General features: G+C 41.0%; 1 protein-coding gene across 3 annotated transcripts in view; it reads left to right on the top strand.

The window, feature by feature from the left end:
• Nucleotides 1-18,042, top strand: part of gria3a (glutamate receptor, ionotropic, AMPA 3a) — a 72,794-nt gene that overhangs the window by 49,294 nt on the left and 5,458 nt on the right. The window contains exons 13-14 of one of the 3 annotated variants that reach the window (XM_072676647.1): nt 3,953-4,200; nt 6,945-7,059. In XM_072676647.1, the coding sequence (XP_072532748.1) occupies nt 3,953-4,200; nt 6,945-7,059 (363 nt within the window). Of the gene's footprint in view, nt 1-3,952; nt 4,205-6,944; nt 7,060-18,042 lie in introns of those variants that run through there. The other 2 variants (XM_072676648.1, XM_072676649.1) reach the window with 2 other exon arrangements.

Below are 18,042 nucleotides of genomic sequence, written 5' to 3'. Positions count from 1 at the left end.
TAAAAGGGTAGTGTTAGGGTTAGGATTCAGGATTGATTCAAAGGTAAGTTTAGGGTTAGGATTTGGGGTTAGGGTTCAGGGTTGATTTAAGTGTAAGATGAAAGTTAGGGTTAGTGTTAGAAATCAGGGTTGATTTATAGGTAAGATTGAGGTTAGGGTTAGAATTCTGGGTTAATTCAAGGGTAAGGTTAGGGTTAGGATTCAGGGTTGAATCAAGGGTAAGATGAGGGTTAGTGTTAGGATTCAGGGTTGATTCAAAGGTAAGATGAAGGTTAGTGTTAGGATTCAGGGTTGATTCAAGGGTAAAATTAAGGTTAGGATTTAGGGTTAGGATTCAGGGTTGATTCAATGGCAAGATGAAGGTTAGTGTTAGGATTCAGGGTTGATTCCAGAATACAATGAAGGATATGTTTAGTGTTAGGATTCAGTGTTGATTCAAGGGTAAGATTAAGGTTAGTGTTAGGATTCAGGGTTGATTCAAAGGGTAAGATTACGGTTAGTGTTAGAATTCAGGGTTGATTCAAGGGTAAAATTAAGGTTAGGATTTAGGGTTAGGTTTCAGGGTTGATTCAAAGGTAAGATGAGGGTTAGTGTTAGGATTCAGGGTTGATTCCAGGATACAATGAAGGATATGTTTAGTGTTAGGATTCAGTGTTGATTCAAGGGTAAGATTAAAGTTAGTGTTAGAATTCAGGGTTGATTCAATGGTAAAATTAAGGTTAGGATTTAGGGTTAGGATTCAGGGTTGATTCAATGGCAAGATGAAGGTTAGGGTTAGTGTTAGGATTCAGTGTTGATTCAAAGGTAAAATGAAGGTAAGAGTTAGCATTCAGGGTTAATTCAAGGGTAAGGTTAGGATTCAGGGTTGCTTCAAGGGTAAGATGAAGGTTAGGGTTAGTGTTAGCATTCAAGGTTGCTTCAAGGGTAAGATGAAGGTTAGTGTTAGGATTCAGGTTTGATTCAAGGATACAATTAAGGTTAGGGTTAGGATTCAGGGTTGATTCAAAGGTAAGAGGAATGTTAGGGTTAGGATTCAGGGTTAATTCAAGGGTAAGGATTCAGGGTTGATTCAAGGGTAAGATGAAGGTTAGTGTTAGGATTCAGGTTTGATTCAAGAATACAATTAAGTTTAGGGTTAGGATTCAGGGTTGATTCAAGGGTAAGAGGAAGGTTAGTGTTAGGGTTAGGATTCAGGGTTGGTTCAAAGGTAAGAGGAAGGTTAGGGTTAGGATTCAGGGTTGGTTCAAATGTTAGAGGAAGGTTAAAGTTAGGGTTAGGTGCAGGGTTAAATTCAATAGACAACCATTACATTTTACATTTACATTTACGGCATTTAGCAGACGCTCTTATCCAGAGCGACTTACAAAGTGCTTTGCTATTTACCCAAGAAAAGCCTTAGCTAGTTAGAATAGACTAATAATTCAAAAGATTCCTCTAAGCTTTAGACATTACTAAACATAATACAATAAGGCGACCATAGAACTATTCGTCCAAGTACTCTCTGAAGAGGTGGGTAAGTCTGCGTTTGAAGACAGCGAGCGACTCGGCCGTTCGGACACCCAGGGGAAGCTCGTTCCACCACTTTGGTGCCAGGACAGAAAAAAGCCTGGACGCTTGTCTTCCTCAGATTTTGAGGGATGGCGGGTCGAGCCGAGCCGTACTTGAAGCTCGAAGGGCTCTTGGTGCGGATCGGCTTTTGACCATTGCCATCAGATACGGAGGGGCTGGTCCGTTCTTGGCTTTGTATGCCAGCGTCAGGGTTTTAAATCTGATGCGGGCAGCTACAGGAAGCCAGTGGACAACCATTTACCATCATTTAGAGTTCAGTTGCATTTAAATACATTATCAGCTGAATGTTAGTTGAATGTCAGATGAACATCTACAATGGACCATCCAAGTAAAGTGATACTGTATTTATTTTTAATCTGTTGTGTTATGGCATAAATAAGCACTTGGGTGCTTGGCCATTGAACAACCTTAAACTTAACCAGGTCAATATGACCACAGTTTCTGTTCTAGTAGTTTTAGGATCCCATCCCTTTTGTCCCCTTTGAAATTAGAGTAGACTGACAAGATCAGCAGAGGTAACCAGATCAGCGCTTAGTGAGAGCATAACTGACCAGCTATTAGTCTCAGCTCAACACTGTCATTGCCGTACATACGTTTCTGATGCAGTGCCACCATTCTAACACAGTCAACATCACTGCACCTTGTACAGTTACAGCTAAAGGTGCTGTCCAAAGGTATACTTTTTGAAGGATTATAGAACACGTCATGCTGAACATAGCAGTTAACATTTCTGTTTATGTGTAGATGTGATTGTGAGGCTGGTGAAGCTCATCCATATCCACTGGACAAGCCCTGTCCCTCTACAGGTCTTTACTAGTTGTATTATATTTGTTCTCATAGCTCTTTTATTGACTACTTGAAAGTCATTCTGGCTGTCTACGGGATACCTTATATGTCATAGTATGTTCCATATCTCCTACGCTTTGTCCTAACCACACATATTCAGTACTGTGGGGGGTGCTGTTTATTTATCGTCTTTATTGTATTGTTTTTTTCGCTCAGGATTTGCTGGTTATTCTTGTGTAGTGTTGCAATATGTTACACCATGCTCCTGGAGGAACGTAATTTAGCTTATCTGTGTAGGGTTGAAACAACAATGAAGCTTCTTGAACTTGAACTCAAGGGCTTCATTCATGCTGCCAACTGCTTTCGATGATTCGCTTCTGAGTGTGACAAATTGTCAGAGGAGTCAAATAGGGGGTAAAATCATGACCTCCAATTAATGAAACTGTAACTCCAATGATGATCTATCCTGGAATTCTCACCAGCTGTTCTACACTCTGACCAGCTACAGCTATTTGTCATTATTTGCATTTAGAGAAATTAATATTCAGGTTTTTGGGCTCAGCTGGAATCTGCTCTAGCTGCTTATTCTGCAGTTCAGTCTGTCCCTTAAAACTTCCCAAAGGTGCACACACACACACACACACACACACCTCCGAAATGAAAGAGGACAAACACACACACTCCTAGTTTTTTTTAGAATAAACCCTCACACACCAGCTGTTTGGAGGTCATGCTAACCTACTTAAGCTCTATGGTATGTGTGTGCGTGCGTGAGCAGAGTCGTGAGTTTGTCCTACTTATCTAAGGAGTATGTGTGTTTGTCCTATTAATGTCTGCATGTGTGTGTGTGTGTGTGTGTGTTCTCGAGAGGTTTCTCTTGACTTCCACTTGGTGGCAGTTAGCAGCATTTCTGTAGGAGACGAGGTCACATTTCTCCAGCAGAAACACACTGTCCACCCAGAGGCGTCGTTTTTAGATTATGATGGGGTTATTGTCAGGCTATGACTGGATTATTTTTATGATATCACAATCTTATTTTCAGGTTTAGACTGGATTATTGTCAGGTTATGGGTTTATTTTCAGGTTATGACTGGATTATTGTCAGGTTATGGGTTTATTTTCAGGTTATGACTGGATTATTGTCAGATTATGATTGTACCATTATCAGGACTGGATTTTTGTCCACCCAGATGGGTCGTTTTCAGATTATCATGGGGTTATCGTCAAGCTATGACTGGATTATTATCAGGTTATGACTGGATTATTGTCAGATTATGATTGGATTATTATCAAATTTTGGCTGGATTGTTAGGTTATGACTAAATTTATTAAAGTTATGTGTTTTTATTTTCATTTTATCTGTGTTTATGTTCAGGTTATGACTGGATTATTTTAATGTAATGATTGGGTTATTTTCAGGTTATGACACAACCCAGTTACATTTTTAGGTTATGACTAGGTTATTTTCATTCTATTACTGGATTGTTTTCAGGTTATGATTGGGTTATTTTTTAGATTGTGATGGGATTATTTTCAGGTTAAGAAAAAAAATCTCTCTCTCTCTCTCTCTCTCTTTCTCTCTCACTCTGTTTCTCAGCGTTCTAAGATTGCGGTTTATGAGAAGATGTGGTCATATATGAAGTCGGCCGAGCCGTCTGTGTTTGCAAAGACAACACCGGATGGAGTGGCGCGTGTGCGGAAGTCGAAGGGGAAGTTTGCGTTTCTTCTGGAGTCAACAATGAACGAGTACATTGAGCAGAGGAAGCCGTGCGACACCATGAAGGTGGGAGGGAACCTGGACTCCAAAGGATACGGAGTGGCCACGCCCAAGGGGTCGGCATTAAGGTGGGTGGAATAATATAACAATCCAGTAATGTTGTTATAGTATTCCACCCCCCCTGATACCACCATCTCTCTCTCTCTCTCTCTGTTTTTCTCTCTGCCTGTCCTGCTCTCTCTATTTGTCTGTCCTTCTCTTCTCTTGTCTGTATGTCTTTCTCTCTTTCTCTCTTTCTCTTCTTCCTTTTTCACTTTTCTTTTCCTTTCTCCTTCTGCTTTTCAATTCCTATATCTTTCTCACATTTTCTTTTTTCCTCCTCTTTTACTTTCTCTTTGCACCCCCACACACGTTCTCTCTTTTTTTTTCTCTGTCTGTCCATTTGATCTCCCACCTTTTCACTCTCCCACCCTCTCTTTTCTTTTGCCTTCAAAAATCCTGCCTCTTTTCTTTTCATATTTCTCCTCTTTTTGAATTTTCCTGTCTCTGTTTCTTCATCCTCGTTGGTCCTTCTTAAACATCTTTTACTTTCTTTTCCTTCTTTCTCTGTTCATCTCTTCCTTCGTCTTTCTTGTCCTTCTTGTGTATGTTTCTCTGTGTTGTTCTGTCTCTCTCTCTCTGAGGTCATGAAGAGGTAATGCAGTGTCATGTGTTCTGTTTGTCTGTAATCATCTGTTTGAAAGGCACTGAGACTCATTTGTTTATTTGTTTACGTTTTCTCTGCTCTGTGTTAACATTGTTGATGTGTTTCTCTCAACAGAAAGAAACGTATTGTGTTCATTTTTGCAGTTTTCCATATGTGGTGCATTTTTGCTTTTCGTTCTCTCCCTCTTTTCTTCTCCTCCTCCTCCCTCTGTGCTTTGTTCGTTTCTGCTGGATGAATTTCTGAAGTGTTTCAGCCTGCTTATGTGTGTGTCGCATTCTGGCGTGTTGTTTCTTGCTACCCGTTGTTGTGCGACTGCTCTCTCTCTCTCTCTCTCTCTCTCTCTCTCTCTCTCTCTCTCTCTCTCTCTCTCTCTCTCTCTTTCTTCCTCTGTCTCTTCCTCTCTCTCTCTCTCTCTCTCTCTCTCTCTCTCTCTCTCTCTCTCTCTCTCTCTCTCTCTGTCTGCATGCTGTTTGCCTCTCTTTAGTTTTTTTTTTCTTCTCCTCCTGATGACGGACTATCCCTCCATTCTGCATTTCTACGCTAACCCCACCCACACTCTCTCTCGCTGTCTTTGCTCAGTGTTTCACACCTCTCACGCTCACACACGCTTCTGCCTGCACCCAGCAAACGCAGTTAAACAACCGGCAAATCAAACAACTCCTTCAATTAACCAATTAACCAATTTCTCCTTCTTGTACTCTCCCCTTTAACAAAGTAACTGATAGCTCTGTTTCTGCCTAATTTCTTCACTCCAGGCTCCGTCCACAGATGTGCTCTTTCACAGCGACTGTTACTCGGTTGGACAGGCTTTACAAAACGCTGCTAAAAATACCCTAATGAGAGACTGTAACACACATCTCAGTTTATATCACAATACCTACATTTAGAGTGCTATTAATATTCAACCCTAATGAGAGACCGTAACACACACCTCAGTTTATATCACAATACCTACATTTAGAGTGTTATTAATATTCAACCCAAATGAGAGACTGTAACACACACCTCAGTTTATATCACAATACCTACATTTAGAGTGTTATTAATATTCAACCCTAATGAGAGACTGTAACACACACCTCAGTTTATATCACAATACCTACATTTAGAGTGTTATTAATATTCCACCCTAATGAGGGCTGTAACACACACCTCAGTTTATATCACAATACCTAAATTTAGAGTGTTATTAATATTCAACCCTAATGAGAGACCGTAACTCACACCTCAGTTTATATCACAATACCTACATTTAGAGTGTTATTAATATTCAACCCTAATGAGAGACCGTAACACACACCTCAGTTTATATCACAATACCTACATTTAGAGTGTTATTAATATTCAACCCTAATGAGAGACTGTAACTCACACCTCAGTTTATATCACAATACCTACATTTAGAGTGTTATTAATATTCAACCCTAATGAGAGACTGTAACACACACCTCAGTTTATATCACAATACTTACATTTAGAGTGTTATTAATATTCAACCCTAATGAGAGACTGTAACACACACCTCAGTTTATATCACAATACCTACATTTAGAGTGTTATTAATATTCAACCCTAATGAGAGACTGTAACACACACCTCAGTTTATATCACAATACTTACATTTAGAGTGTTATTAATATTCAACCCTAATGAGAGACTGTAACACACCTCAGTTTATATCACAATACCTACATTTAGAGTGTTATTAATATTTAACCCTAATGAGAGACTTGGTGTTTAGCAACCACGTAAATTTACATAGCGGGGTTGCTGCTTTAAACCTGCTAATAGAGCTGCAAAAGGGGGGGGAGGGACCAACTTCATATTAATGCCTATGGATTTCGAATGGGATGTCATATAAGTTTCTGCAGGTGTAAAGTGCAACATACCATATATAGCTACAATATGGTAGAAACATACCAGCAAAATCAAGCTGCAAAATGAAGGGAAAAAGAGTGCTTCAGTGCTTCAGTCTCTTCTTAAGGTTATTTGAGATTATTTTTACCAGTAATCTGTAAACGTTGCTAAGGAAGGACACGCTTGTGGGTGGAGCCTGGATGCGAGGGATCAATTGCTAAGGACCCATCATTATCAGTCCACTGCGGTATTAGATTTCTCACGGACCTGATCCTTTAATTCTTACGAGTTATGTTTTATCGTTTCAAGAAGTGCTGTGAACCTGGCTGTGCTAAAGCTGAATGAACAGGGCCTTTTGGACAAGCTGAAAAACAAATGGTGGTACGACAAAGGGGAGTGTGGCAGCGGGGGAGGCGACTCCAAGGTCAGCCTCAGTCTCAACAAGCAAACAAACAAACAAACAAACAGAAACCTGCAACGAGTAATCGGCAAGGCTGTGACCCATGACCCCTAGCAACAGTAACACAGCCCTGACAGGGTTCAATGCTAACAGCCTGAGCCTGTTACCATGACGACTGTCACGACCAGTCACTGCCGCTGCTGTATTGTTTTATTTTTTGGGTGTTGATTGAGCAAACTGCGATCAGACTGAACCCTTTACCAGGCTAACGGAGGGAAAAGAGCAGAGAGAGAGAGAGGGGAAGGAAGGGAGATAAACTAAAGAAAGAGACAAAAGAAGGATGTGCAAACTCCAAGGGTAGTCTATTTCTGAAGCTTAAAAATAAAGTTTTGATTGTGATTTATGTGGTTTAGAGAAGATTAGCATATTCTCTCAGACCCTGCGTTCACATTAGCAGGCGACAGAGCAACCCAGAGCCAGTAGTTTCCAATTGGGGCAGCAGATTTGTAGCTACAAGCTGTTAAATGGAAATAGGTCAAATTATGATACGTTGAAGCGACAGTCTGGACTGACTGCAACAAATTCCTCAAACCAGTCGCAGACATAGCGTTTTGATTCTATCGCCAACTTAACTGGACAGTTGATGGATGACACCATTAGCACTGCACTGATAGAACAGGATTTTGTACTAATCCTGATCCTGTAATCTACAGGAAAGTAAGAACACTTAAAACCGAGGCAGTGAGAACCGCTAAGTATTCTCACTTCACACTCCTGATGTGATAGTTAATATTATTAGCAAACCTGGTGCTTCAACTTTCTCTCACTGTCTTCACCTCTACAGCAGCTCTACTGCTTTTGAAAGCTGGAAAACAGGAAACACTTAAAAAAACAACATTTCTAGCGCCCCCTTGTGGGTCGAACAGGGAGCAGCCTTAAAAAACACTCTTATAATTTAATTTCAGTTGTATTTACCGCTCCTTAAAATAAGCTGTGACCGAATGAGTTATCCAGCTGGAAGTACCACAAAAACTGGACAACCAAATGGACACAAATAGAATGAATGGCCTCTGCCTTTAACCCATCAGTGCAGTGAACACACACACACACTAGTGATTAAACACACACAGTGACAGTGAGTGGGAAGCCATTGCTTCGGAGCAGGGAGGGTGAAGGGCGTTGCTCAAGGGCTCAACAGTGGCAGCTTGCCGAGCCAGGGTATCAAACCCACAACCTTGTCATAAATAGCCCAGAGCTCCAACCGCTGAACCACCACTGCCCCAACAATCTTATGTGTACAACATTCTGTTTTGGACTGTAACTCACTGCCATTCACATAAACAGTGACACACACAGCAGATATTTCCAAATCAGAGTCTAGACACACACGCAACACTCGTATGACAACAAGAGTGGGCTTGAATGCCCACATGAGACAAATTTAGCGTGATATTAGCAATCTGTCGCCCCCTATTGTAAACGCTGGGTTAGTCTAGCAGTATTTTCCTCTGGATGTTTTATTCCTGGGTAGTGTTTTTCTAGCTTTGTCACTTTCTCTGTGTAAGTACAGCTAGTAATGTAGCTACTTTGGTCATAGCTTGAGGAGGAATGTAAATAGTGGTTATAATTTGGATGTGAGACTTCTTGGTAGCTTGGTGGTAGTTAGGGTTGCTGTGCAGTTGTGAAAGGTGGCGTGTGCATTTTGGTAGCTTTCCACATCTCCATGGCAATCAGGATATGTCACAGGCTGGTCACAGGGATGTAGAAGTAGATTTCCATATTTAATCGGATCATATGCATTTCATAAACTTTTTAGTGATTTCTTTGATCAAATCTCAACAACTCAGCTCACTAGAGCTGCCAAACTCCACCGTTGGGATGCAAGGTGGAAGGTAAAGAGTCAGGAACAGCGAGGCGAACAGCGAAGTCTTGAGGGGACTAAGCATCACAGGCAAACGTGAGAATTCTAATGAAAAATAAAAACTCCAACTCCCACAATCCCTCACACAGCAGGCTCACTTGCCACTCATCCTGGAAGAAGCAATAATGAACCCGCCCCTTTACGACATACAGCAAACTACACAACACTTATATTCCAAGAAAAAAGCATTTACACACACACACACACACACACATACAAACACACTCTCTAGCTCCTGTGCTTGCGTTTTAGTCACCCAGTGCTTGGTCACTCCCACACAGTAAAGCAGCCTACCTTCAGATTCTGATTGGCTCTAGCAGGTCCTCCTCTTCTCTGATTGGCTTCCAGATTCTATGACGTTTCAGCAACAAGTGCCAAATGGCTTGATCTGTGTGGAGCTGTGCCGAGCATGCTGGGTAGAGGGTGTCTAGTCCGTTATGACATCAGGACTGCATGTTTCTCATTTATTCACCTGCCTGTAGCCCTGCAATGCATGATGGGAGTAATTCAACTCTTCACAGCAAATATACTGCACATGTTGTGTACAGCGTGAACCAGAATTGCAGAGAAAGCAGAGAGTTTCAGCTCTGCATGACTATGAAATGTTTATTCAGCATTCATTTTTATTCAAATAAAACATTTATTATGACTGAATAAACACTGGTTTAATCTAGACTGGTTTAGTGGTAGTTCAGTGTTTAGATGACCTATGGCCTGGTCTAGCTAGAAATGTATGTATTTAATTTAATTCCATGTAGATATGTAAATATTTCTTCAGAGCGGGTATGTTTGATTTGAAAGGACAGTGTGGATTTTTCAGGTGAAAAAGTGCTGAGGAATCATGTGGGGTAAGACGTTCAATTAACATTTCGCATTTTACCTAACCTGTATGTGTTTATTACATTGCTACGTTTAGCCTCATTTTTGACCTAATCATTGACCTAATGTTTCACAGCATTAACTGTATTATCAAAATGTAAGTTCTTTGGAAATGTGTTCTTAAAAATGATTGTTCGCTGTGGTACAGATTTTTTATGATGCAGCTCACTACGTGTAATTCTCATAAACTCTTTTCAACTAAGCCTTTATGCAGCATCCCAGAACTCACCGCAATTTTATTCAGCAGTACGTTTTCCTTTTCACAATTCTCATTCCCTTTTTTGGGCTTTAGCGATGTTGGCCCTTTTTTCCACTGGTTCTCAATTAATGCAACTCAATTATTTCCTGCTACATTACTGCAGGAAATGTTCGGGCTTGGCGTCATTCACATTTCACACCTGTAATTCTTTTTTGACAATTTGACTATTTCAAGGGTATTTAACCAGGATGCATGTGTTCACTGCCTTTATGTACTGTTAAAAGTGTAAGATCCTTGTTTTGGGATCCAATTGAGGTTTAAGTTTTGCTTCCCAATAAAACGTTTGTTAGTGGGGCCTAATGTTGGGATCCAATTGAGATATGTTAGTATTGGTAACCAGTGGAGGCATTAGTCTTGCCACTGACTATTGGTAAGATGTTTGTATATAACGTATATAGCTGTTGGTATAAACTAATTGTTTCCAGTGGACATTGTGATGCTAATGTTTGTTGCAATGCTATCCACTGTTGGTATACCATTGGAGGTTAGTGGGTGGTGTTGGTATGCACTGTTGCTAACCATAGAAGGTTTGTGCATGAGTATCATGTAACGATTTTCATAGGAGCTATGATGGTTTTGGTGTTGGTATCAACTTATGGTTCCCAGTAGAGATTTGGCTGCCAGTATCCACTGTTGGTGCTCACTAGAGAGTTTGGTGTTGGTGGCTAGTAGAAGGTTTGGTGTTGGTGCCCAGTGAAGGGTTTGGTTATGGTACCCAGTACAAGGTTTAGTGCACAGTAGAAGGTTTGGTGTTCATCTCCAGCAGAAGGTTTGGTGTTGAATTGGTATTCATTTCCAAACTGTGTACTTTCACTTGTGACAAATATATTTTTTTTGTGTACTTTTTAATGTGGATCAGAGAGCATAACTCTCCATAAAATGCATCAGAACACATATGCATAAATGTACCGGTAGCGTCACAGTTTTCAACTTGTTGCTAACATCATTGCTACTAATGACATTTTGAAGGTCAGACTCAGTCTGTGAAATTACAATGAAGTCAGCATATCCTGGAGTCAGTTCCTTCAGCTGCATAAAGGCTGGGTTGAAAATTTCAGCAAAATTCCTTCTCCATCTCCCTCCCACTGATGCCATTATTCTGAATTACTAGACAAGTTTCACTGAACGTTGGTAAACATCCCATTTTACCCTAATGAGAGACTGTAACACCTCAGTTTATATCACAATACCTACATTTAGAGTGTTATTAATATTCAACCCTAATGAGAGACTGTAACACGCACCTACGTTTATATCACAATACCTATATTTAGAGTGTTATTAATATTCAACCCTAATGAGAAACTGTAACACACACCTCAGTTTATATCACAATACCTACATTTAGAGTGTTATTAATATTCAACCTAATGAGAGACTGTAACACGCCCCTAAGTTTACATCACAATACCTACATTTAGAGTGTTATTAATATTCAACCTAATGAGAGACTGTAACATGCCCCTAAGTTTACATCACAATACCTACATTTAGAGTGTTATTAATATTCAACCCTAATGAGAGACTGTAACACACACCTCAGTTTATATCACAATACCTACATTTAGAGTGTTATTAATATTCAACCCTAATGAGAGACTGTAACACACCTCAGTTTATATCACAATACCTACATTTAGAGTGTTATTAATATTCAACCTAATGAGAGACTGTAACACACACCTCAGTTTATATTACAATACCTACATTTAGAGTGTTATTAATATTCAACCCTAATGAGAGACTGTAACACACACCTCAGTTTATATCACAATACCTACATTTAAAGTGTTATTAATATTCAACCTAATGAGAGACTGTAACACACACCTCAGTTTATATCACAATACCTACATTTAGAGTGTTATTAATATTCAACCCTAATGAGAGACTGTAACACACACCTCAGTTTATATCACAATACCTACATTTAGAGTGTTATTAATATTCAACCCTAATGAGAGACTGTGACTCACACCTCAGTTTATATCACAATACCTACATTTAGAGTGTTATTAATATCCAACCTAATGAGAGACTGTAACACACACCTCAGTTTATACCACAATACCTACATTTAGTGTGTGGTACAGTGCCTATTTTGACTATGAAATAAGATGTGAAACAAGCAATATAAAACATGTAAATTAGGTCTGCAATTCAGTTATGAAGTATTATAGTTATCAAATGAAATAGAAGTTAAATACAGCTGTGTGTCCATTGTATCTCTGCACAAATTACACAAATTACATTTTATACAATATAATATATAATGTTCAGCAGCTTGTTTCCATCAAACTGACTTTTTCTGGTGTCATATCATTGCAAAAGAGTATTGTTGGATCAGTTATGGATTATGAATGTTTCATCTACTGATCAGGATATTCTGTTAATTTGATGAGTTTGATGAATAAGTGTGTTATTTTTCTAATGCAGGTGTAATGAATGGTTGGAGGCAGGCTGCATATGCAGAGAGACTTTAATAGGACTTTTCTATAACTCATCGTCAGGGCAGGGAGAGGTCAAAAAGCAGGCAAGGCAGGCAAATCACAGGTAAATCCATACTCAAATCAAAATAACAACGCAACACGTCAAACCCAGAAAAGACAAAGAACTATAAAATGCTCCGGACTAATGAGACCTGGAATGAGCCACAGCTGAGGCTGATGAGTGCACTCAGGTGTGAGGGGTGGAGCCTAGCCAATGCACACTGGAGCACATGGCCTATTCATGTACAATCCCCACTGAGGCCAGCAGAGGTAGACATTACAGCAGATTTTCACAGCATTTCTGGCTAACGACAATCCATTTATCCGTTGAAATTGAACGGAAAGAAAGATTTGCCTACCTTCATTAAAAACTACAACCAGCAAAAATTTTGAAGCATTAAAAGCCATAAAAAAAAATCCTGGATGTATGATACCTCAGAAAATAGGTGTTTAGAACAGCAAATTTGTAGTCAGAAAACTGCTGCTGGTAGACAGAGCTCTTTTATGAATGCTTATCTATTTAGAAATGAATATCCGGTGTTTCGGATATAAAGCCGGTTGTACCATTTATGCTGTAAGTGTGAATGACCAAATCGTGCCAGCTGTAGCATCTGCGCTGCTGCATCGCTCAGACTATGCAGATACAGTATGTGCAAGACTGGCCTAAGGGCCTGGTTGTTCTTACCATATGCCAATATCATTTAAAATCAAGGAAGAATGAGCTGTGTGCTAGAATTTCTCTTTAGGTGAAATGGGATTTTTAATAATGTTCTCACAAACGGTAGCCACAACAAAACGCATTCACGTGATTCTGGGCAGAGCGTGGATAAGTCAGTTGAGTCATTTTGTGTGAGCTGTGCTTAATTACTTTATTCAGCTGATTATTTGTACATATTTTTTCATGATGACTTTCGTAATACCAAGTGTAAAAGGTTTAAGAGGCCATAGGTCCACTTCAAATCTGAGACTGTAGAGCATTAGCTAGCCTCAGGACCCTGGTGAGTGCCGAGTGACGTATATTTGCTGGTGTCGAATTACAAACCGTCGTCATTCAACAGAAAGGAAATAAACTGAGTTACCCAGCAGCCCTGTTGATGACATAATTAACATCTTACACATCAAAACACCTCACAGGAATGTGATTCGGAATTAAAAAGCAAGAATTGGCAAAGAAACAAACACAGACGGGGCACCCTGACAGATCAGCAGCTTAGCTTTGCACTTCAGAGTGGATGTAGAGGAAAAGACGAGCCTGGGTTTTAATGGCGTGGGTTGAAAACGTAATGTGCACATGCGTGTGAGGTGTTTTGGCGTGTAAAACTGTTCGGCCTGTGCCCTCGCCCTCTCTGAATGCTGATTTTCTGTCTGTTAGTCAAGAAAGGGTTCCGGATCCTGCCTGATCCAGCTTGCCTAATTCAGGCTCAAGAAAAGCTGCACTTTTGTAAAGACAAAAAAAACAACAACAACAACAAAACTAATTGCTTTAAGAATGACAACAGCAACCACAGCAGCGACGACTAGCATTACTTACCTTCTCCAATGCTCTCTACTGTGTGCTCTGTTTTGGCTGTGTTACCATGGTTACTGTGTGACCAGTCTCTCTCTGCCTGTGTTGGAACAGTGAGTGCCGATTACTCAAAGCGATTACAGTAGGTCCTGGTACTGTCAGGTAGCACTGCCAGGTCAAAAGGTAACACCAATGCTAGCCATGCTTGCCTGTTCCTTTCCCTTCCTCTCTTTCTCTCTCTCTCACTCTCTCTTTCTCTGTTTTCTTGTCACTCTATCGCTCTCGCTGTAAACTGTAAAATGTTTATCCAGACCTGGTGATCCTACAGTATCGCTTTGGTTGTAGAGATCTGAAAGAAAGAAAAAAAAAAGAAAAGTAGATGTTAAGTATTAATAACATAAAATAACATAATGCTGCGATGTTATTTATGTTATTTCCCTCGTGAAGAACTCCTGTAAACCTTGCAGTATTGAAACTCAGTGAACAAGGCATCTTAGACAAGCTGAAAAACAAGTGGTGGTACGATAAAGGGGAATGTGGGACCAAGGATTCGGGAAGTAAGGTCAGTTTCCATAGCGACACACATCCCAAAAACACTTACGCTTAGAGCATCAGCCTGACAGTGCATTCTAGCCACTCTTTGCCACTGCAGTGAATTTGGCCTCATTGCTCATTGCTAAGACATGAGTACTGGAGAAGTGCACAGCGCCTCCTACAGTACTGGTCTTTACGATTTCCTATTCGTAAACCTTAATGTGAGCAAAACTGCTTCATCATTACACCACCTGCACGCACAGTTAGAGCAAGTAGCGCATGATAAGTTCTAACTAATACATACGCCAACCAGCCATAACATTAAAACCTAATGCCTACTATTGTGTAGATCCCCCCTGGTGCTGCCAAAACATGGACATAGCCTCCACAAGACGTCTGAAGGTGTCCTGTGGTATCTGACATAAGACGATGCAGCAGATCCTTTCCGTGGATCACATCAATCACGGGCCTCTGTGTCTATGATCCTGTCACCCGTTGTCTTTCAGTGAGAGTATTTTTGGTAGGTGCTGACCACTGCATACCTGGAACATCCCACATGATCTGCCTGATGTTTTGGAGAGGTTTTGACCCAGTCGTCTAGCCATCATCATAATTTGGTCTCAGATTCTTATGCTTGCCTATTCTTCCTGCTTTTAACACATCACCTTTAAGAAGAGATTGTTCACTCGCTGCCTATTATATCCCACCCTAGACATGTGACATTATAACTAGATGATCAGTGTCTGTGATTTTAATGTTATGGCTGATCAGTGTACGTATGTTAGTAGCTAATATAAGTACTGCATAAGTATAGCTAGTGGTTGAGTACCTTATAATATATAGTGTGTTATATTTAAGCAAGTTCTCATTTCAGTAGTGCATTTAAGTGATCACAGCATTAAGAGAGTGTTTAGAGTATAAGTAATTTTGTGTGTAGTAAATTATTTAGACTATTAATTTACACTAAAAATGTGTTGAAGTTTTTACTAGAGTATAAGTATTTTGACACTATATAAGTGCTGTAAAGCTGCATTAAAGGCTCATTTTTACTCCTATAGAGATACTCCTTTAGATCTGGCCCTTCTGCTGCTGCACTGGCCGCCCTCGCGCCGAAACACGTTTTTGTTGGCGTGCGTCAGATTTGCATGTGTGCAACTGCGTGTGTCGCGTCCATTAACGTTGTGCGGCGCAAAGGGCCAATTCCTCCTGCGACTCCGCCTCTTCCCCAACCTCACCATGAATCACTTGTGCAGGAGAGTGTTGCCGTGGCGATGTTGAAAACGAGAGACAGCGCAGCGGAGAGGACGGTGCCTTGGACGACGCAACATTAACGGATCACGACAAACCAGTTATTTAACCTTCTGAGCTGCGAACACACACCAAGCCAAGTAACCATGGCAGCTTCCCTGCCCATAACCATGGCAACCACAACTACAGACACACAGCACAGCCTCAGCAACAGAGCCGCGCTGTTGCTGCCTCTGTTGCCACGGCAACCGCTCTCATAGGGTTAAAATGTGAATGGTCTCACGCCGACCGAGCGCGCTTGTGTGTGCGGGGCAGGTAGCTGCGGCAGCAGAACGGTGTGGGAGAGTGTGTGAGTTTGTGTGCGTGAGTTGTTGAGGCTTGTCTGTGTTTGATATGTGACGCTGCTCCACGGGCCAGCCGAGCATGCCGGTGTCCTTCAGTGAGTTTTGAGAGCTGTGAAGTTTGCAGAAGTAGTTCAGAGAGGGGAATCGCCATAATAACATTTTAACCCTTCCTCACCCTCCTCTTCCACACGGCCACCCGGAGAAACCAAAGAACGAGGACTTTACTGGATAGCTTTACCATATTAATACCAGTTCATTTTTCTGCTCTGCTGATTTGTGTTCACTTCTAATGGCTCAGTGTTGGCTCTGCAGTGGTGTGTATGTGTGTGTGTGAGCGTGCATGGTTATAATGGTGTATGTGATTGTGTGTGTGTGTGTGTGTGTGTGTGTGTGTGTGATCCTCAGTACTTTTCTGTCCCTCTGGCCAGTGGAGTGTTTGGAGGATAAAAGAGAGAAGATATGATGTAGCTCCACCTCTCAAAGCCAACCTGAGCAGTTAATCCAGAGATACTTGAACTCCACTACTAATTAGGGCTTCAGAAATAGGCCATTCATTTCAAATCAGTCTGAATCAAGCCCTGCAGTCTAAATCAATTTCTGCAGGCCCTACAGTCCAAATCAGGCCCTACAGTCCAAATCAGGCCCTACAGTCTAAATCATGCCCTACACTCTGAACAGGCATGCAGTCCAAATCAGGCCCAACAGTCTAAATCAGGCCCTACAGTCTGAACAGGCATGCAGTCCAAATCAGGCCCAACAGTCTAAATCAGGCCCTACAGTATGAACTGGCATGCAGTCCAAATCAGGCCCAACAGTCTATATCAGGCCCTACAGTATGAACTGGCATGCAGTCCAAATCAGGCCCAACAGTCTAAATAAGGCCCTACAGTATGAACTGGCATGCAGTCCAAATCAGGCCCAACAGTCTATATCAGGCCCTACAGTCTGATCAGGCATGCAGTCCAAATTAGCCCCAATAGTCTAAATCAGGCCCAACAGCCAGAACAGGCATGCAGTCCAAATCAGGCCCTACAGTCTGAACAGACATGCAGTCCAAATCAGCCCCAATAGTCTAAATCAGGCCCTACAGTCTAAACAGGCATGCAGTCCAAATCAGGTCCAACAGTCTAAATCAGGCCCTACAGTCTAAACAGGCATGCAGTCCAGATCAGGCCCAACAGTCTGAACAGGCATGCAGTCCAAATCATGCCCTACAGTCTATATCATACCCTGCAGTCTAAATCAACTCTGCATTCTTAATCATATCCTGCTGTCTAAATCAGACCTTACTGTCTTTTTTAGACCCTATGGTCTAAAGAAACCCTACAGTCCAAGTCATGCCTTTTAGTCTAAATCAGGTATTATGGTGAAATTAAACCATATAGTCTAAATATAGATCTTACAATCCAAAACCAGGCCCCTTAGTCTAAATTAGCCTCCAATCATAGTAAAACCCCACATTACTGTCTACATAAGACCCTATAGTCTTAGTCTAATTCAAAACCTGGAGTTTAGACTATATTGTCTAAATCAAACCCTGCAATCTAAGTCAAACCCTATACTATAACACAGGCCCTACCATCTAAATCTGTCCCCCGATCTACGTCAAACCCTGCACTATAACACAGGCCCCACAATCTAAGTCATACCCCACATTCCAAATTAGACCCTACAATCTAAATCGAACCCTACATTGTACATTAATTTCAGTCATTGGCTGACGTGTAATCACACCTCCATGATGGTTAAGGGCACACTGGAAAGACTGTAGTACTCGGTGGACTGTACTTTAAGTATCTCTGGTTTAACCTTTCATCTCTAATGTT

The sequence above is a fragment of the Salminus brasiliensis genome, chromosome 1 (assembly GCF_030463535.1).
Source record: "Salminus brasiliensis chromosome 1, fSalBra1.hap2, whole genome shotgun sequence".
Taxonomy (NCBI): Eukaryota; Metazoa; Chordata; class Actinopteri; order Characiformes; family Bryconidae; genus Salminus; species Salminus brasiliensis.
Note: the sequence above shows the minus strand (reverse complement) of the source record. Positions and strands in the feature narration are given on the sequence as shown.